This window comes from Ochotona princeps, chromosome 16 (assembly GCF_030435755.1).
Source record: "Ochotona princeps isolate mOchPri1 chromosome 16, mOchPri1.hap1, whole genome shotgun sequence".
Taxonomy (NCBI): domain Eukaryota; kingdom Metazoa; phylum Chordata; class Mammalia; order Lagomorpha; family Ochotonidae; genus Ochotona; species Ochotona princeps.
Genome location: NC_080847.1, coordinates 316,842 through 337,633, shown reverse-complemented (window position 1 = coordinate 337,633; position 20,792 = coordinate 316,842). Strand labels below are relative to the sequence as shown.

The following is a 20,792-nucleotide window of genomic DNA, read 5'->3' as shown; positions in this document are numbered from 1 at the left end:
ACTTTCAGTCTGAAAGAACCATTTAGGGCCTGCACAGTAGCCTAGTGGCTCAAGTTCTCGCCTTGCATGTGCCAGGACAGACACCGGTTCATGTCCTGGCTGTTCCACTTCCCATCCAGCTTCCTGCTTGTGCCCTGGGAAAGCAGTCGAGGACTTCCCAGAGCCTTGGGGCGCTGCACCTGCATGGGAGACCCGGAAGAAGTTCCTGTCTCCTGGCTTTGGATTGGCTTAACTCCAGCTGTTGCAGCCACTTATGGAATGAACCAGAGGATGAAAGATGTTTCTCTCCTTCTCTCTCTCCAATCAAAATGAATAAATCTTTAAAACAAAATATTTGTGTGTTTCTCTTGCTGTTTGTTGCTAACTGTTTGGGAAAGTGTATCCATCAGCCGGTAAGTGCTCAGTACGGTTGATTGCCCTGGCCAAGGGTGGAGTCAGTCCTTTGGCCCCCGCAGCAGCGGCCGTGCAAGGAGGCTGCTGGCTCCCGGGCTGCACTGAGCCGTCTTGTGTCCCCCTTGGGCTCCAGGCTCGCCAGCCCTGCTGGCTCAGCTGTGCATTTCTGATTTGTGTAAGGCTGGACCAGGTCACTAGTCCTGTGACTGTGGGGAGAAGGCGAGGGGCCCTTACTGACGGTGCATGCCAGGGGTCTCTGCTTTCAGTACTTGGATGTCTGATAACAGAGACCCCCTTTGTGGGCAGCCTTGAACCCCCAGGAAGTGTTTGTCGGACAGCGTTTCCCTCTGAGGGAGCTCTTCCGCTCAGCCCGTGCTCCCGCCTGGAGTTGCTGACCGAGGCCTTCGGCGGAGTCTGCCTGGCTCCACACAAGGCCCTTTGTGCCCAGGCCCAGCTGTTTCCTTGGGGAGGAAGGGTTCATGGTCCTAGAAGTGGATGCTCTGCCAGCCGTGGGAAAACTCAGCAAGGAGAGAAAGCAGGCCGTGCTGGGGAGAGCAGTGCCGTTCATGTCCTGCCTGGTCCGGTTCCCGGGCAGGCTGAGGCCTTTGTCCTGGACTGTCCTCTCACACAACTGTTCAGCCCAGCTGTCCGTAGGACCTCGGTTCCCCTTGAGTGGTTAGAGAACCCAAAAGGATGCCCGCACCCCGAGAGAAGGAAGACTCTGGACCCACTCTGCTTCTGGGCAGGAGCGGGTGCTTTGCAATGCTGTGCTGCTTCCCCAGTGTGTGGGACATACAGAGCCAAGTCGCCTATGTTCTGTGCTGTCCAGATAGAATGGGCTGACGGCAGAGCAAGCTCCCAGCCAGCCTCCTGGCCCTGCCTGCGTCACAGCAGTCCTGCAGGTCTCAGTACACAAGGGGAAGTGGTCACAGCCTGGGCCTGCCGCATTGCAGTTAGATTGTGGGCTGTGCTCCTGTGGCTCCTGTGTGTGTGTGTCCCATGCCCTGTGGCTCCTGTGTGTGTGTGTCCCGTGCCCTGTGGCTCCTGTGTGTGTGTGTCCCGTGCCCTGTGGCTCCTGTGTGTGTGTGTCCCGTGCCCTGTGGCTCCTGTGTGTGTGTGTCCCGTGCCCTGTGGCTCCTGTGTGTGTGTCCCGTGCCCTGTGGCTCCTGTGTGTGTGTGTCCCGTGCCCTGTGGCTCCTGTGTGTGTGTGTCCCGTGCCCTGTGGCTCCTGTGTGTGTGTGTCCCGTGCCCTGTGGCTCCTGTGTGTGTGTGTCCCGTGCCCTGTGGCTCCTGTGTGTGTGTGTCCCGTGTCCTGTGGCTCCTGTGTGTGTGTGTCCCGTGCCCTGTGGCTCCTGTGTGTGTGTGTCCCGTGCCATGTGGCTCCTGTGTGTGTGTGTGTCCCGTGCCCTGTGGCTCCTGTGTGTGTGTGTCCCGTGTCCTGTGGCTCCTGTGTGTGTGTCCCGTGCCCTGTGGCTCCTGTGTGTGTGTCCCGTGCCCTGTGGCTCCTGTGTGTGTGTCCCATGTCCTATGGCTCCTGTGTGTGTGTCCCGTGCCCTGTGGCTCCTGTGTGTGTGTCCCGTGTCCTGTGGCTCCTGTGTGTGTGTGTCCCGTGCCCTGTGGCTCCTGTGTGTGTGTGTCCCGTGTCCTGTGGCTCCTGTGTGTGTGTGTCCCGTGCCCTGTGGCTCCTGTGTGTGTGTCCCGTGTCCTGTGGCTCCTGTGTGTGTGTGTCCCGTGCCCTGTGGCTCCTGTGTGTGTGTCCCGTGCCCTGTGGCTCCTGTGTGTGTGTCCCGTGCCCTGTGGCTCCTGTGTGTGTGTGTCCCGTGTCCTGTGGCTCGTGTGTGTGTGTCCCGTGTCCTGTGGCTCCTGTGTGTGTATCCCGTGCCCTGTGGCTCCTGTGTGTGTGTCCCGTGTCCTGTGGCTCCTGTGTGTGTGTGTCCCGTGCCCTGTGGCTTCTGTGTGTGTGTGTCCCGTGTCCTGTGGCTCCTGTGTGTGTGTGTCCCGTGTCCTGTGGCTCCTGTGTGTGTGTGTCCCGTGTCCTGTGGCTCCTGTGTGTGTGTGTCCCGTGTCCTGTGGCTCCTGTGTGTGTGTGTCCCGTGTCCTGTGGCTCCTGTGTGTGTGTGTCCCGTGCCCTGTGGCTCCTGTGTGTGTGTGTCCCGTGCCCTGTGGCTCCTGTGTGTGTGTCCCGTGTCCTGTGGCTCCTGTGTGTATGGCTCATGTTCATGTTGAGCAGCCCAGCACCAGTGTATGCTTCTGTTTCCTTTCTTTCCTTACTCCCCAGATGCCCACAGTAGCTAGGACTGAGCCAGGCTGAAGCCAGGAACCCAGAACTTCGTCCTGATCTCCCAGGCTTGCAAGCAGAGCCAGGACATGGTCTGGGTACTCCGAGGTGGCAGTGCATATTGCAGGCACCCCTTTTCCTGCTCAGCACCCCCAGTGTGCACTTTTGTGTCCAAATACCCTTTGAGTACCTACCTGTGGCCTGGACTGGCTGAGAGGTTTCACTGTCCTGGACCCAGGAGACTAAGAGGTGCTGGCAGTGCCTGGCTCCTTCCGCAGCTGCAGCTCATGGTGTGGGCTGATTCCTGTGCTGTCCTACTCTGCATGTCTGACCCCAGAGGTCCCCTGCTGAGGGAAGGACACCTGTGTTGGCATAGCCCCAACCCCACACCTCCAGGACAGTCTAGGCTGTGACCACCTGATTTTGCTTATTTCCAAGGCACTTGTTTGTGGGAGGGGTCAGCCAGCAACCCCTAGTACCAGCTCCTAACGTGTGGAGCACAAGTGGGGAGGCCCTGGGCAAGTGAAGGGGTACACTGTCCTAGCATGTCTTTCCGCTTTTTTGTTTGTAAGGATGCATTTTTTCAGGGGCCCAGCACAATGGCCTAGTGGCTAAATTTTCACCTTGCAAGTGCCAGTGCACACTGGTTTGCATCCCAGCTTCTCCACTCCCCAGCGAGCTCCCTGCCTGTGGCCCAAGACAGCAGTCAAGGATGGCCCAGAGTCTTAGGACTCTGCATGTACATGGGAGACCTGGAGGAAGTTCCTGTCTCCTGACTTCAGATCAGTTCAGCTCTGGCCACTGAGGCCACTTGGGGAGTGAACCAGCAAATAGAAGATCTTTTTCCCTGTCTCTCTCTTTTTTTTTTTTTAAGATTTATTTATTTTTATTGCAAAGTCAAATACACAGAGAAGAGGAGAGACAGAGAGGGAGATCTTCCGTCCTATGATTCATTCCTCAAGTGACTACAAAAGCCAGTGCTGTGCCCATCCAAAGCCAGGAGCCAGGAACTTCCTCCGTGTCAAACAGGCCCAAGTTTCCCACTGTATCAGATCAGAGCTGGGTTTGTGAACAGTAATGTAGAGAGACAGAGACCCAGAGAGATCTGCAGTCCACTGTTCACCAAACGGCCACAGTGGTGGCGGCTGGGCTGGACCAGCACCAGGGCCTCAGGTTGCACCTTGGATTGCTGTCCTGAGCCCCTGAGCTGTCAGCAGGGAGCAGGGCACTGTGAGGAGATGCCGGCCTCCCAGGCAGTGGCGACCCCTAGCGGCGGCCTGTCGGGATCTGGAGTCGGGTGTTTTCCCCTACAGACCCTCTGAGGGAAGTTGCGGAGGGCCAGAGCCATGTTTTCTTGGTCTCTGCGCTGACGCTGGTCACAGCCAGTCAGCGAGGTGGGTCTGAAGGCCATCTTTCCCCACAGAGTGCAGCGAAGGCTCTGTGGGAGTGGGCACCCTGAGTCTCTTGTGCTGTCCCCTCAGGCATGGGCACCACAGACCACGTCATCGTCCTGGCATCCACGAATCGAGCCGACATTCTGGACAATGCTCTGATGAGGCCAGGCCGGCTGGACCGACATGTCTTCATTGATCTACCCACGCTGCAGGTCAGGCCTGGAGAGCACCTGCTGGGGCAGTGCTGGACTTGGGGCTTGTTCTTAGAGCTTGATAACTAACTGCTTTGTCTCAGCATTTGGACTTGGGCGTGGTTTTATGGCAAGGCTGGCTCCAAGGTGGGAAGGTGCTTTCTTCATGGAGCCCTGGGGGATCCCTGGGTCCCTAGCTCTCTCGCGTGGAGGGGCTGGCTTGTGCTGGTGGTCTAGGACCTCTTGCCCTCGACGGTGCCCCCAGGCTGCAGGTCGGGGGTAGGCCTAGCTTGCGTCTGAAGCCCCTCTGCCCATCTCGTGTGTGGAGTGAAGGAACCCACGCTGAGTCTGGTGATTTCGTTTTCAGCGCCACTCATTTTTTTAATGCCCTTAATGGGTTTCCCCTGAGGTGCATGTGAGGTCTCAGGTGGGTCTTCAGGAGCACTGCAGTACTGGGGTGCCAGCCCATCCATGTGTCCTTCTGCCCCATCTCTGGCAGGAGAGGCGAGAGATTTTTGAGCAGCACCTGAAGGGTCTGAAGCTGACACAGCCCAGCAGCTTCTATTCGCAGCGTCTGGCAGAGCTGACTCCGGGATTCAGCGGTGGGTTCTCTGCCTACAGCCTTCTCTGGGGCTCTGGAAATGACTCGTCTGAGTGGGGAAGTTCCCAGGAGGGTGGCGTGTATGGTTGTGTCCCGCAGTGCCCCTGGCGTCCCCACAACCCTGCCTTCAGGCCATGATGGATCTGGCTGCTACGTTGACCTTGGTGTCTGTGCATCCTGCGTCCTATGCTGCCCTGGAGACCTCCTGGCCTCCCTCACTGTCCCATGGGGCAAGTCCTTAACTAAAACCTGTGTGAAGCTTTACATGGGGGAAAGTCCAGGACTCGGCTCGGGAAGCGCACACAGACGAGAGCTGGAAGGGCATTTCCGTGGTCTGTTTCTTCATTTGAAAGAGAGTTACAGATCCTCCACCTCCTGTTTCATTCCCCGCATGTCTGTAGCAGACCAGAACTCCATCTGGGATTCCCACTCAGTGGCAGGGTCCACGGGCACCCTGGCACCTCCCAGGTGCATTCGCAGGGAGCTGGGTGGGCAGCACAGGGCATCCAGGACTCACCCCACCTGTCCAGTGGGACGTGTGCATCCCAGGCGGCAGCCCGGTAGAGTGTCATGCTAACACCCCGTCCCACTGCCCTCTGGTCACCAGCTGCTCTCTCCTTTCTTTGCACCGTTGACCACTGCTCTTCTTGGTCTCCACCATCAGTATGAGCCTTTTCTGCCCTTGCCCAGTCCATGGTCTGTGTTGACAGGTGCTGACATCGCCAACATCTGCAATGAGGCCGCTCTGCACGCTGCGAGGGAGGGACACACATCTGTCCACACCTCCAACTTTGAGTATGCTGTGGAGCGCGTCATTGCTGGTAGGCTGCGTGCCCTCTGCCAGGGCCTGTGCCCTGGGTGCTGAGGGTCAGGTGGGACCTGATGCAGGGTGCACGTTGCGTGGCTTCAGTGAGTAGCAAGGAGTTACGGTGAAGTGGGGCAGCATCATGTGCTTTAGCGTTTCAGGCCGAGTCAGGGTGGGAGGCTGTAGGTTATGGTAGGGCAGGCACTCACCCCAGACAGGAGCAGGCGACGCCTTCTAGACCTGAGCTGAGCCAGAAGACCCACGGCCGCAGAGTGAGCGCCTAGGTCAACCCTAGAAGGCTGTGGGCCGGTGTGGTCCTGTCTACTGACTCCTCTGGTTGCCCCCAGTGTGGACGCCAAGGCCAGCGTCCGGGGGAAGCTCGGTACAGAGTGTGTGCTCAGACTGTGCTCTGCCAAGGCCAGTGTCTCTTGTCTTCAGGGCATGGTGGTGGATGATTCTAGAATCAAGCTATCCCACAGGTCTGTTGTGGTTGCTTACACTGGAGCAGTGAGTGCCGCTTACTGCCATCTCGATGGGGAGGGATGTAAGGCAGACTGTCTCCCTGCTGTGGTTGTCATTCGAGAGGAAGAGACGAGAACCCTAAGGCAGTGGCTGGGAGGAGGCTGCCTGCCGTCTGGCCCTCTCTGGACTGGGAATCAGGAGCAGAGTCTAGGCACGAGCATGCTCTGCTGGTACAGGCAGGAGAGGCAGGGCTCCCAGGGATGCTGGGCCTGGACGCCCACTCTGGGCCTCCTTTCAGGGACTGCCAAGAAGAACAAGATCCTGTCCAAGGAAGAGCAGAAGGTGGTTGCATTTCATGAGTCAGGCCACGCACTGGTGGGCTGGCTGCTGGAGCACACTGAGGCCGTGATGAAGGTGAGCCCAGGGCTGCAGCAGCGCCAGCGGGAAGCCCTGTGAGTGAGAGGGAAGCCAGCCATGGTCACCCGCCAGCAGCCAGGACTGGGGTGTGTCACCCGCCAGCAGCCAGGAGTGGGGTACACCAGTGGGCAGCGGGAAGCCCTGTGAGTGAGAGGGAAGCCGGCCATGGTCACCTGCCAGCAGCCAGGACTGGGGTGTGTCACCCGCCAGCAGCCAGGAGTGGGGTACACCAGTGGGCAGCGGGAAGCCCTGTGAGTGAGAAGGAAGCTGGCCGTGGTCACCCGCCAGCAGCCAGCAGTGAACAGGCTTGGAGTCCCTCTCAGGCAGCAGATGAAGGACTGCATTTGCCTTTGCTTGGGAAGAAGTTCTGATGTTGAACAGAAGTGAGAGCAGTGCGCCTGTTTCTCTTTAAAGAATTATTTATTTATTTATTTGGAAAGGCACATTTCTTTTTTTTTTTTTTTTTAAGATTTATTTATTTTTATTGGAAAGTCAGATAGACAGAGAGGAGGACAGAGAGGAAGATCTTCCGTCCAATGGCTCACTCCCTGAGCCGCTGCAACGGCTGGAACTGAGCCGATCTGAAGCCAGGAGCTTCTTCCAGGTCTCCCACATGCGTGTGCTGGGTCCCAAAGCTTTGGGCAGTCCTTGACTGCTTTCCCAGGCCACAGGCAGGGAGCTAGATGGGAAGCAGGGCCGCCCGGATTAGAACCAGCACCCATATGGGATCCCGGCATGTTCAAGGTGAGGACTTTAGCCACTATGCGGTCGCCTGGACTGCTGGCAACACGTGGGACAGAGCAAGGCTGAAATGGTGTCTGGAACTCCATCCAGTGTCCCTTGTGCAAGGCAGAGACCCAAATGCTAACACCCAGTAGGAGACGGCTCAGGGGTCTGGGCCCTGCTACCCAAGGACAGTTGGAGGGAGCGCCCAGCCCCTGCCTTGAGTCTGGCCCAGCTCTGACTGTTGCAGCCATTTGGAAGAGCGAATGAGAGGATGAGAGATTTGTGTTTCAAATAAGATTATCATCAATGATAAAATTATTGCTTGCACAAAGAGTATCTGGGCTGGGTGTGATGGCAGAGCGGCTAAGCCCTAACTTCACACACCAGGATGCTCTGGGAGCTCCACTCCACTTCGCTTCCAGCTAGAGGCCTGAGAAGCAGTGGAGGATGACCCAAAGCCTTGGCCACGTGGAAAGTGAATCAGTGAATGGAAGATCTTTCTCCGTCTCTCCTTCTCTGTAAATCTGCCTTTCCAGTAAAAACAGTCTTTAAGAAAACAAAAGACTTATGGAAAAATCCATGATGAACAAAATAGGAGCATTTAAAACCCTGTGTGTTCTCAGAGCTCGCACAGTGCAAGAAGCAGCTACACGCTGCCATGAGCAGCCATGCATGCTCACAGCGGTGGTTGGCAGCGTTTCAGTGCCAGGTCAGTTCTGGATTTTATGGGATGCCTGCTGGGAAACCTCAGGACCCCAGTGGGCATGGCCGTCCTGCTGGCCTAACCCCAGGGGAGAGCGGGCCAGCTCCAGACCCACCCCTGCCTTGTCTCTGGACCTGTTCTGCAGGAGCGTGGCCCTGTCCCTGCACTCCTGGGCCTTCTGTGGGTTTCTGACCTGGAGCAGTGCCAGGGTCAGCACAGGCTAGCCCTGGAGGTGGGCTTGTCCTTGCCAGCTTCTCCCTCCTGGTTTGGTGTGGTGTAGTTGAGCACTTGGTGTGGTGTAAACAGGTTTTCCCAGTTAGAAATGGTCTGTGCCGCATGTGCATCAGGGCTCAGGTTCCAGAGTGAGGCACATGAGGCTTGCTTTCTGGCTTTGGGACCCCGGAGGCAGCCCTCCACACCTTGCCCTGCTTCCCTTTGAACATCTCTGCCTTCTGTAGGTCTCCATTGCGCCACGGACAAATGCTGCACTGGGCTTTGCCCAGATGCTGCCCAGAGACCAGCACCTGTTCACCAGGGAGCAGCTATTCGAGCGCATGTGCATGGCCCTGGGCGGCCGAGCATCTGAGGCCATCTCCTTCAACAAGGTGACCTCCGGTGAGGAGCCACCCCTCATGCTCAGCGTGTGCAGTCCTGCTGTGGTCTGGCGACACGAGTGTGTACAGTGTAGAGCTCATCAGGTTTGTTTCAGAGGATGAGCTGTGTAGACATGGAAAACTGAGATTCCTCTTTAAGTCACTTTACTTGAAGAGGTTCAGTGCTGCCTAGGACGTCCACATGGTTCAAGTCCTGGCTCTGCTTCCACGGTCATCTTCCTGCCGACGCACACTTCAGGGGTCATCTGCTGCCAACGTCAGAGAAATGAACCAGTGGATGTGCAGTCTTTCTGCTCCCAAGTGCATAGGATACTAAAAAGATAATTTATGGAAACAGCCACACGTATTTGAAGTACTGATGCATTTAAATGTTAGGTACCGGTGATGGCTACACAAAACAATAGTCCTGAAGTGCACACTACTGCAAGCCTTGCTCCTCTGCAGGCTGGCAGGGGAAGATGGCATCCAGCCTGGCCCCAAGGGCAGGAGGGCTTGAGGTGGACTGGTCTACTTCATGTATGACACTGCTGTGCATACGGAGGGAGTCCAGATAGCTGGTTTTCAAGCTGAAGAGCATTTCTTGAATGCTTTTAAGTCTTTTTTTCTTTTTTTTTTTTTAATGTATTGGAAAGGCAGATCTTCATCCGCTGGTTCCTTCCCCAAGTGGCCTCAACAGCCAAAGCTGGGCCCAGGAGCCTAGTGCTTCTTCGGGGTCTCCCATGTGGGTGCTGGGGCCCAAGGACTTGAGCCAGCCTCTACTGCTTCCCAAGTCATGAGCAGGGAGCTAGTCCAGAAGTGGAGCAGCCAGGACTCAAGCTAGTGCCCAGATGGAATGCTGGCACCACAGGCAAAGACCTCACATGTTATACCGTGATGCCAGCCCCTCTATGAATTAGAAAGGCAGAAGCAGAGAGAGCTTCTGTCCTCTGGTGTGTTCTCTAAATAGTGTTTTCACCCAGGTCTCCATGTGCTCGGGCCTTCCTCCACTGCTTTCCCTGGTACATTAGCAGGGAGCTGGATCAGAAGTGGAGCAGCAGGCCCCTATGGGATTCTGGTGTTCTGGGCAGTTTTACCCACTGCACCCCAGCGCCAGCCCCTCAGACTCCCTAAGAGGCAGTGTCAAGTAGAAACATCACAGTGTCTGGCATAGCAGGGGATTGTGAGAGATGAAGTGGGTGTGGACTGTGGTGCCTGGCCTCTGAAGCTCTGCTCTCTTGCCCACACTCTCCAGGGGCACAGGATGACCTTAGGAAGGTCACGGGCATCGCATACTCCATGGTGAAGCAGTTCGGCATGGCGCCTGCCGTTGGACCCATCTCCTTCCCCGAAGCACAGGAGGGCCACGTGGGCATTGGACGGCGCCCCTTCAGCCAGGGTCTGCAGGAGATGATGGACCACGTGAGTTTGCATGGGCATCACCACCACACCCATACCCACCGGGTCAGCCCCCTGGGCTAAGAGCCCTGCTGCAGCTGTGGTCTGTCGTGCAGTGTTCAATGAGGACCTAGATGGCTCCCCATAGAACTGTTGATGTTGGTCTAGGAGGAATAGCAGGTGCAGGAGCCTGCAGACTGGACCAGGGCAGAGCTGGGGCTTCTATGAGGCACCTGCAGCTTGTGCTTGTAGTCAGAGGGCAGCCTTGGCTGTGGCAGAGCACAGGCAGGCCTACTGGTGGGCAGCGTCTGTGCTGGACCTTCCTAGGCCGCATGGTCCCCCATGTCCTTCCTGCAGGCTGCCATAGGCGATGTGTGCATGTAGTGGTCACACATGATCCCTTCCTTTGCAGGAAGCCAAGCTGCTAGTAGCCAAGGCCTACAGACACACGGAGAAGGTGCTACTGGACAACCTGGACAAGCTTCAGGCAGTGAGTACGGCTGCCCTGGGCAGTCTCACCGCCCCGCCCACATTTCCTGTGGAGTGGCAGCCGAGTGCGCAGCACCACCAGCTCAGCCAGCGGCAGCACACCAAGTTCATCCATTGCTCCACTTTTTTTTTAAGACTTAATTATTTTTATTGGAAAGGCAGTTACAAAGAGAAAGAGAAACAGAAAGATCTTTCATCAGCTGGTTCACTCTTCAAATGACCACAATGGCCAGAGCTGAGCTGATCTGATCCGAAGTCAGGAGTCAAGGGCTTCCTCTGTGTCTCCCACATGGGTGCAGGGTCCCAAGGCTTTGAGTCGTCCTCGATTGCATTCCCAGGCCACGAACAGAGCTGCATGGGAAGTAGACAGCTGGGATACGAACTGGCACCCATATCCCAGAGCCTAAAGGTGAAGCATTAACCTACTGAGTCATGACACTGGCCCCTCTCCAGTTCATTAACATTATTTCAGTCAGCCTGCGTGCACACTGCAGGCCACAGGGTGCACCTCACCTCACCTCTCAGCCTGCGTGCACACTGCGGACCACAGGGTGCACCTCACCTCACCTCACCTCACCTCACCTCACCTCACCTCTCTTCACCTCACCTCACCTCACCTCACCTCACCTCACCTCACCTCACCTCTCAGCCTGCGTGCACACTGCAGACCACAGGGTGCACCTCACCTCACCTCACCTCACCTCTCTTCACCTCACCTCACCTCTCAGCCTGCGTGCACACTGCAGGCCACAGGGTGCACCTCACCTCACCTCACCTCACCTCACCTCACCTCACCGCCTGCGTGCACACTGCGGACCACAGGGTGCACCTCACCTCACCTCACCTCACCTCACCTCACCTCACCGCCTGCGTGCACACTGCGGACCACAGGGTGCACCTCACCTCACCTCACCTCACCTCACCTCACCTCACCTCACCTCTCAGCCTGCGTGCACACTGCGGACCACAGGGTGCACCTCACCTCACCTCACCTCACCTCACCTCTCAGCCTGCGTGCACACTGCGGACCACAGGGTGCACCTCACCTCACCTCACCTCACCTCACCTCACCTCACCTCACCTCTCTTCACCTCACCTCACCTCTGTTCACCTCACCTCACCTCACCTCACCTCACCTCACCTCACCTCACCTCACCTCTCAGCCTGCGTGCACACTGCAGACCACAGGGTGCACCTCACCTCACCTCACCTCACCTCACCTCACCTCTCTTCACCTCACCTCACCTCTGTTCACCTCACCTCACCTCACCTCACCTCACCTCACCTCACCTCACCTCACCTCTCCTCACCTCACCAGTCAGCCAGCGTGCACACTGCGGGGCATCAGGGCTCACTTCATTCACATTTGTTTACTTTTCCACATTCACATTACAGTCCTTGAGTCCCCTATAGGCGTAAGTTTTCTAAAAGTTTCTGACACTGGTGCTTACGCAAGGTCCCCACAGGAACTGTGTGATGGTTTCTGGGCTGGGCAGAAGAAGACTTGGTCAGAACAGCCCTGAGAGGCAGAGCAGGAGCTGTGCTCTGTGTGCAGGTGGTGGTGGGGTCTTTCCCTTCACTGTGGAGCGTGAGGCCGCTGCTGCGTCAGCCTGATTCAAGAGGGGCCCTCCTGCCGAAGGACTCAGGTTGCAAGCAGCACAGCCTCAAACAGCCCGACTGCCTAACCTGGGGGCTCACCCAGAGGGGATGTACTCGTGCAGTGGGGAAGGGTGGGGCAGGCCACTAGCCTGGGCAGCTCATTGGCTGTCTCAGTCCTCAGGAGAGAGCAGACCAACGGTGGGCAGGAGCTGTGTTCCTTGCAGCTGAACTGCCCAAGTTCAGGGATCTCTGGCTTACAGGCATGGAGGACTTTCCCCTAACAAACGGCGCTGTTAGGTGCATAGATGCCCTTCCTGGGTCATCCAGCTGTGGCTCAGCCACTGTCCCCACAGATACATCCTCTGTGGCGTCGGGAAGCACAGCTGCCAGAAATAAGTCAAGATCTTGAAGAGAATTAAAGAGGATACCGAGGGAGGCTCGCAGCTGGAACCTCGGCCTCCTGGAGACAGGGGGTGATTCTTTGCCAAGTTGCCTTTCTGCCTCTGCTTCCTGGGAAAGTGCCGCATCCTCCCGTCTGAGCCGGTCCTCTCTCAGGCCCTCCCACCTTACCGCTGCCTCCTGGCACACAGAGATGCTTTGTTGCCCGTTCTCAAAGACCCTTGTCTGTGTCTACTGGGGACTCACACTGCCATGTTTGTTCCTTCTAGCTGGCAAATGCCCTTCTGGAAAAGGAAGTGATTAACTATGAGGACATTGAGGCCCTCATTGGCCCGCCGCCCCATGGGCCCAAGAAGATGATCGCCCCACAGCGGTGGGTCGACGCCCAGCGGGAGAAGCAAGCCTCTGGGGAGGAGGGGGCCCACCAGCCTCCAGGGCCGGCACAGGAACCGTCCTGGCCCAGGTAGTGGGGACGGCGTGCAGCAATCCAGATGAACTTTTCTTCTTTCCAGCAAGGAATGCAGCTTCTCCTGCAGGCCCCTTCTCCCTGAGGCTCTGCAGTCTGAGTTCTTCGTGTGCGTGCCTCGGTTTCTTCTGTGGGGAAAGTTGAGTGCTTGCTGCTGGAGTGCAGACCAGTTCTCAGGATGCATGGCTGTGGGGATGGGGTGGCCCAGCAGGCAGGCTGGACAGGGCCTGGCCCAGTTGCTGTGTCTCTTTCAGAATGCCAACAGGCTGTACAATGACAGAATCCTCCGAGCTGGCACTGTCACTATTCCCACGTGGGAGTGGGGTCACAGAGCTGGGCCAGGCACCCAGCACTGTCACCCGGTGAACAGCTGCACATAAGGACCTTTTCACAGCCCCTTCCTGCCGCTTCGGGGACACAGTGCTCTCTACAGCCTGGGAATCGTGGACACCTTGCTGATCAGTCCCTTGGATGGGCCTCCACTCTTGTGCTGCGTCCTCGGCTCTTAGCTCTGGGTCTGCACCTCACCCCTCCAATGGGCGGCACCAAGAGCAAAGCCCCTGTGGAGCAGATACCTTAGGCCATATTTGAATAAAGCAACCAGGATGCCCAGCAGTGGCCTTGACTCCTCGCGTTCCTCTGGTCTGTCCTGCTTCCTTGTCCCCTCCCTATGCTTAGATGGGCGTGTGGACCTATGAATTCTGGTCACTTCTTGTAGTAGACGGCGCTGTGTGGGTTGAAGGCAGGCACAGGTGCCCTTTTCAAAAATATTTGCAATAGAGCAAGATATATTCCATCTGCTGGTTCATCCCAAGGTAGTCACACATGGCCAAGGTTGACTTAGGCTGAAGCTATCCCATAGATGTAGCAGGGGCCCAAGCATTTGGCTCATCTGCTCCTTTTCCCAGGCCGTTGGCACAGAACTGGATCAGAAGTGGAGCAGCTGGCACATGAACCAGAACCCACAAGGGACACTGCTGTTGCACACTGCAAGGGCCGACTGACCTGCTGTGCCACATCTTGTTTTTGAAAGGCAGGATAACAGGACACTTGCATCCACTGTTCACTCCAAATGGCTGTGCCGTCAGAACGGGGCTCCAGCACCAACCCCTAATGCTTTTTTGTTCTTTAGATTTGTATTTATTTTATTTTATTTTTATTTATTTATTTATTTTTTAAAGATTTATTCATTTTATTACAGCCAGATATACACAGAGGAGAGACAGAGAGGAAGATCTTCCATCCGATGATTCACTCCCCAAGTGAGCCGCAACGGGCCGATGCGCGCCGATCCGAAGCCGGGAACCTGGAACCTCTTCCAGGTCTCCCACGTGGGTGCAGTGTCCCAATGCATTGGGCCGTCCTCAACTGCTTTCCCAGGCCACAAGCAGGGAGCTGGATGGGAAGTGGAGCTGCCGGGATTAGAACCGGCGCCCATATGGGATCCCGGGGCTTTCAAGGCGAGGACTTTAGCCGCTAGGCCACGCCGCCGGGCCTGATTTGTATTTATTTTAAAGGGAGATGTATAGAGAGGAGAGACTGGCACCCCAAGCAGCCACAGCAGCTGGAGCTGAGCTGAAGCCAAGAGCTTCTTCAGGTCTTCCACATGAGTGCAGGGTCCCAAGCACTTAACCATTTCCCACTGATTTCCCAGACCATAAGCAGGGAGCAAGATGGGAAGTGGAGTAGCCTGGAAGCAGACTGATACGAGCGTGGGATGCCACAGCTGGCAGCCAGAGGGTCAGACTGCTGGGCCCCTGCACCTGCCCCTACTGTAGTATTTTTTTTTTTTTTTGAGTATTTTAAGATTTTTTTTTTTAAGTCAGATATACAGAGAGAGAGGAAGATCTATCCATTGATTCACTCCCCAGGCAGCCACAATGGGCAGAGCTAAGCCAATTTGAAGCCAGAAGCCTCTTCCAGGTCTCTCACGTGGGTGTGGGGTCCCAAGGCTTTGGGCTATCATCAACTGCTTTCCCAAGGCCACAAGCAGGGAGCTGGATGGGAAGTGGGACCCTGGGATCCAAACTGGCACCCATATGGGATCCCTGCACGTACAAGGCAAGGACTTGAGCTGCTAAGCTATTGTGCACTGGGTTCAAAAGCAAGAGTATTTGAGAGTTTCTACTGCTAAAAGATAAGCTGTTGCTGTCCTGGGTTGGAAACTGGTGTAGACCTAGCTATGGGAGGTGCTTGTAAGCCACCAGCTAGTGTAGGCCCAGCCACACTCGCAGTTCATCCACCCACCTCCAAGAGCCTCGCCCAGGAGTGCCAGCACCGAGGCAGCCATGCTCAGCCCTGCCCGTCCACCTTGGAGGTTCTCACCCAGGAGTGCTCGGCTTGAAGGGGCGTTAATGGAGTTTAAAGATGTATTTGGGGGCCCGGCGGCGTGGCCTAGCGGCTAAAGTCCTCGCCTTGAAAGCCCCGGGATCCCATATGGGCACCGGTTCTAATCCCGGCAGCTCCACTTCCCATCCAGCTCCCTGCTTGTGGCCTGGGAAAGCAGTTAAGGACGGCCCAATGCATTGGGACACTGCACCCGTGTGGGAGACCCGGAAGAGGTTCCAGGTTCCTGGCATCTGATCGGCGCGCATCGGCCCGTTGCAGCTCACTTGGGGAGTGAATCATCGGATGGAAGATCTTCCTCTCTGTCTCTCCTCCTCTGTGTATATCTGGCTGTAATAAAATGAATAAATCTTTAAAAAAAAAAAAAAAAGATGTATTTGGAACCCAGGTTAATAGGTCTTCCAACCACTGGTTCACTCCCCCAGACAGCCACAACAGCTAGGGACCGTGGTGCTCCAGGTGGAGGCCTCGATGCCCTGCCCTCTAGGGCCATTGACTAGCCCTTTGGTGGTCCTCACAGACCATGCCCTGCCAAGGCTCTCAGACTGTGGACTCCCGTACTGCAGTGTCACCCTTAACCGCATCTGAGTCCATGGGAGGATGGTTGTGTAGTGGCTCCTTGTTCCTGTAATAGTGCGAAAGCTGAGTGTTCTCTGCACGACTCGGTGCAGAACGTTGTGTACGACACACTGGGTGCAGCCTCCTGGCAGCTAGCTCAGTTCCTAGCAGACCCTCTGACCGTAGCCAGGTGCCTAGGCTGAGCAGGTAGGTGTGTGGCAGGGCAGGTGTTTGAGGCTGGAGCAAGGCCTGTGAGGGGAATGTTGGAAGGAATGAAGGCCAACTCATGGTTACTGCTGAGAAACGTGTTCTGACCCAGGCAGGCGTGTCTGTTGCCAGTGGAGTACTAGTCGGCTAATTCCTGGTTCCACTGAGAACCGTGAAGGGGAGGGTGGCAGAAGGCCACTGGCCACAGCGGCTCTCCTGGAAGAGGGCGGAGGACTGAGTTTGCTTTCATTTCCACCCCCCTTTTAAATTTTAAACATGTATTATGGTCTAAGTGTATCTTAGTTTTTGTTGTTGGAAAGACAGAGAGAGACCATTGCTGAGCCGATCTGAAGCCTCTTCCCGGTCTCACACGCGGGTGCAGGTCCCAAGGCTCTGGGCCGTCGCCACTGCTTTCCCAGGACACAGGCAGGGAGCCGGGATCCTGCGCGAGCAGGGTTCAGCGTGGACCCTGTGCGGTCAGCAAGGCTGGCCCTGGAGCTGCTCCAAGGCAGGGCTGGGCTGCGGGTTCTTGTTCATGTCCACCTCGCAGAAGCTGCTCGGGGCAGGGCTGGGCCTGGGCCTCCCGTTGTGCCATGGGATTCTGGCGGGGAGATGAGCAGCACACCCTGCGGGTCCCGACCGGCCACGGGGCCGCGACCGCCACGAGCCGAATCCCGAAGGCTGCAGTGTGTGCGGGGTCGGCCAGCAGCCGGGACCCGCCGTGCGGCCCGGGGAGCAGCCGACCCGCCTGTGCACCAGGGGCTGCCACGTCCCTCCCACACCCGCCGGGCCACCTCTGCCTATAAAGTGTATTTCACAGGAAAGTTGGGGCTGAAGGCCTCAAGCGGCACCGACGGGGAATGCAGGCTATGCGGGGACGCGGGTTCTAATCCCGATAGCTCTAACCCCGACTTCCCGGCGGCCCCGGATCCCAGTGTGGGGCGGCCTGACGTCACGTCCTGCTTTCCCAGGCCCCCATTGGCCAGAGTGGCGCGGCACTCCTGATTGGCTGCGCCTGCCACCATCCCACAGGGCCCCGCGGCGCCGCGTCCTTTCCGCCTCTCTGCTCTCCGGCCGAGCAGGTGAGTGAGTGCGCGTCGGCGCCATGGACGGCGTCCGGGCGGCTCGCGGCGTATCCGCCGCCATCGGCCGGTGCCGAGGCCGCCATCGGCCCGGGGGACGCCGGTGTCTGGGCGGCGGGGGCCCGGTGTGCCGAGGCCGCCATCGGCCCGGGGGACGCCGGTGTCTGGGCGGCGGGGGCCCGGTGTACCCGCCGCCATCGGCCAGTGCCGCGGCCCGGGCCGGCATGGACGGTGAATCCTCCGCCATCGGCCCGGTGCTGAGGCCGCCGAGGCCCGGGGGCACGCCGGTGTCCGCGCCGGGCCTTTAGCCGGGCCCGAGGCCCTGCGGCTGGCCGCGGCGGCGTCCCCGGCCCGGCCGTTCACTGTCCTCGCCCCCCGCGGCAGCAGGCAGCAGCCATGGCGCCCAGCAGGAATGGCATGATCCTGAAGCCGCACTTCCACAAGGACTGGCAGCGGCGGGTGGCCACGTGGTTCAACCAGCCGGCGCGGAAGATCCGCAGGTGAGCGAGGGCGGGCGCTGGACGGGAACGGGGACAGACACCGGAGGAGGTCGGGCTCTGGGCGGGAGCCGGGCACCCTGAACAGCACGGCCCGCTGACCCCGGCCTCCCCCGCAGGCGCAAGGCCCGGCAGGCCCGAGCTCGCCGCATCGCTCCCCGGCCAGCGTCGGGGCCCATCCGGCCGATCGTGCGCTGCCCGACCGTGCGCTACCACACCAAGGTGCGCGCCGGGCGCGGCTTCAGCCTGGAGGAGCTGCGGGTGAGTGCGCGCGGGGCTGGGGGCGGGGGCGGGCGGGCTCGGCGTGATGACCGTCTCCGGAATCGCTGCAGCGCTGTGATGAAAGCGCACTTGAACCCTTTTCCATCTGACGGCCGAGCCGCTCCCCGGGGCCAGGGCGGCGCGCCGGCCTCCAGAGCTCCAAGCGTGCGTGTTTGCGCAGGTGGCCGGCATCCATAAGAAGCTGGCGCGGACCATCGGCATCTCGGTGGACCCGAGGCGGCGGAACAAGTCCACCGAGTCCCTGCAGGCCAACGTGCAGCGCCTGAAGGAGTACCGCTCCAAGCTCATCCTCTTCCCACGCAAGCCCTCTGCCCCGAAGAAGGGCGACAGCTCGGTACGTGCGGGTCGGGCTGGGGGACACGCGGTGGGCCGGATGAAGCTGGGGGGCTGGCAGTCAGGGTGGATGGCAGTGTGCGTCGGCAGGGCCACATACATCTCCACCTTGCACTCTTAGCAGACGCTGCGGGACCCAGGAAGTTCACGGCGTCCCATAGGCTGGGGTGGGTGATGGGGCCTTGGACTAGGGTGCTGACATGCCTTGCTCCTGTTTGATGTGCAGGCTGAAGAACTCAAATTGGCTACCCAGCTCACAGGTCCAGTGATGCCCATCCGGAATGTAAGTTGGTGCACTTTTAGCATTTGCAGGCTGTCCTGGGGGCCGAGAGGCAGCAGGGTGTCCTCACCTTGCCTCTTTTGAGATTAATGTTGTTGACTTAGTTCATCTTCTGGCTCACTCCCCCAAGTGGCTTCAACAGCCCGAGCTGAGCCAGTCCAAATGCAGGAGTCTCTTCTGGGTCTCCGTCGCGGGTAGTAGGGTCCCACGGCTTTGGGCTGTCCTCGTTCCCAGGGTACAGGCAGGGAGCTGGAAGGCAAGTGGTGCAGCCAGGACACAATCTGGTGCCCATATGCGATCCTGGGGCATGCAGAGCAAACACTTCAGCCACCAGGCTACTGCGCCAGGACCTGGGGATTCTTGAACTCCGGTATCCCTCGTCACTGCTGTGCACTCATGCATTCTTTGATTTTTCTCTATGCAGGTCTACAAAAAAGAGAAAGCCAGGGTCATTACCGAGGAAGAGAAGAACTTCAAAGCTTTTGCCAGTCTCCGCATGGCCCGTGCCAATGCCCGGCTGTTTGGCATCCGTGCCAAGAGGGCCAAGGAGGCAGCAGAACAGGATGTGGAGAAGAAAAAATAGGGCTTGTTGGGGATTGTCTAATAAATGCACAATGCGGCCGGTCAGTGCTGTCTCCTGGTTTGGTGGAGCTGAGACATCCTGCATGGCCTGGGTGGTGGGTTACTTGGTGGCCATGGCTGGCAGTGCAGCAGGGCAGGATGGGATGCAATCGGTCAAGAATCAGGTTCCCACTGCTTGGCCATCTGAGCCCTAACCTGCTCCCAGGAAGGGAAGAACCTGGCACTGGCCATTGCTGAGGTGCAAAGGCCTGGTGTCTGCAGTCGGGCTGTGGTCACCTCCCATGTGCCCAACAGGTGCAGGACTGCACTCAAGGCTCTTGGCCCAAGTTGTGTAAGCCGCTGCCGCTCTTGTGTTGTAGCTGCCCGGCAGGCCCTGAAGAGCTTGGCTTTGTCCTGGCACACATAGCTGGGTGTCTGGAAGGTGAACCAGTAGATAGGAGGTGTGTTTTCCAGTAAATCATCATAAGGGGTTTGCGAGCCCCACAGGAGGCCTGGACTGAAGGTCTAGTAGGCTGGGGAGCTCATCTGCCCATGGGAACCTGGATAGACAGGTTATGTTTAGGACACGGGGCAGAAGCGCTTGTGTAACTGATGGACAAGGGATTTGTGCGGTTTTTGTGTGTGTGTTTTTATTGGAAGGATTTACAGGAGGGAACTCTTCTGTCCTTTGGCACACTCCGCAACTGGCCATAAGGGCCAAGAGCTTCCAAGTCTCCCTCGTGGGTACAGGGGCACCAGGCTTTTGGTTGTCTCCTACTGCTTCCCCAGGCTGGATGCAAAGTGAGGCAACTGGGGCCTTGAGTCCATATGCTGGCCTGTCCCTGGGGTCACCAGTGAACTGGTCCAGCAGAGGAGGAAAACACTGGATCCTACCCTGTCCCCAAGTGGTAGTTTTGGTGCAGCTGTCACCTTGCCTTCACTTCCTGGCCATCTGGTGACCCTGTACTCTTTCCTACAGGCCTAACAATCCCAACCTTAAGATGACCTGTGGGGCAGTGGGGAGCTTCCCTTGGGACACATCTGGGGTGAAGGTCACAGGTTCCCCCACCTGGGGCCTCCATAGGCTTCCCCAATGTGCTGTGCGCCATTTTAGGGTGATATGACTGCCAGAGCCACCTCTTACAAGCTGCTGTCTGGGCTGGTTAGGGAGTGGGGTGGCAACACCACAGCACCCCTCTGCAGCAGCACACAGTAGGTGCTTACTGAACCTCCACATGTTAATTGAGCCATCCCCACTGTACAACTCCCAAGGATGTTAGCAGAGCACAGTGGTCGCCAGAGGCTCTATGCAGACAGGTGCCCAGGACTGCAACTGGAGTTAGGGTTCCAAGTATTGGAGTTGGGCGGGGAGCCAGTGTAGGGCCCCAGCCTTAAGGTACAGAAAGGCTTGAAAGAGGGGTTCTGGGGCTGGACTGGGGTCCCAGGATTCTCAATTGGCTGTGGGATGACCACAAGTAGGGTTGGGTTGGGTGGGCACCAGCGCTGTGGTCCCCATTCTAAGAGGACCTTGTGGGCAGGTGGCCACAAGCTGAAGCTGAGCAGCCAGTTGCTCCTTGGAGCCCATGCTCCAGAGTGCCCACAGCTCATGCACAGAACACCACTGTGGACCCCAGCCAGCCATTCCCTGAGTGGCTGCCTCAGCCGGTCAGGGCAGGGAAGCCATCCAGAGACCTGCGAGTGGGTTGGCTCCTCAGCTGGAGTGAGTGGCCTCCCT

General features: G+C 58.0%; 2 protein-coding genes and 1 non-coding gene across 4 annotated transcripts in view; all 3 read left to right on the top strand.

The window, feature by feature from the left end:
* The window catches only part of SPG7 (SPG7 matrix AAA peptidase subunit, paraplegin), a 60,594-nt gene that overhangs the window by 16,058 nt on the left and 23,744 nt on the right, over nt 1-20,792 (top strand). Inside the window, exons 10-17 of one of the 2 annotated variants that reach the window (XM_058675197.1) lie at nt 4,153-4,277; nt 4,756-4,858; nt 5,568-5,678; nt 6,423-6,538; nt 8,429-8,585; nt 9,816-9,982; nt 10,371-10,448; nt 12,715-12,924. In XM_058675197.1, coding sequence (XP_058531180.1) covers nt 4,153-4,277; nt 4,756-4,858; nt 5,568-5,678; nt 6,423-6,538; nt 8,429-8,585; nt 9,816-9,982; nt 10,371-10,448; nt 12,715-12,912 — 1,055 coding nt within the window. In that variant the 3' untranslated portion in view covers nt 12,913-12,924. Of the gene's footprint in view, nt 1-4,152; nt 4,278-4,755; nt 4,919-5,567; nt 5,679-6,422; nt 6,539-8,428; nt 8,586-9,815; nt 9,983-10,370; nt 10,449-12,714; nt 12,925-20,792 lie in introns of those variants that run through there. The other variant, XM_058675198.1, reaches the window with a different exon arrangement.
* RPL13 (ribosomal protein L13) lies at nt 17,445-19,123 on the top strand. Its single transcript, XM_004584092.3, has 5 exons — nt 17,445-17,604; nt 17,721-17,862; nt 18,044-18,217; nt 18,443-18,499; nt 18,921-19,123. Exons 1-5 carry the CDS (start codon nt 17,501-17,503, stop codon nt 19,077-19,079), a joined length of 636 nt encoding a protein of 211 aa, XP_004584149.1. The 5' UTR covers nt 17,445-17,500; the 3' UTR covers nt 19,080-19,123.
* Nucleotides 17,907-17,989, top strand: LOC118757765 (small nucleolar RNA MBII-202). The gene has a single exon (XR_004995368.1). It is a non-coding gene; the product is annotated as a small nucleolar RNA MBII-202 (small nucleolar RNA).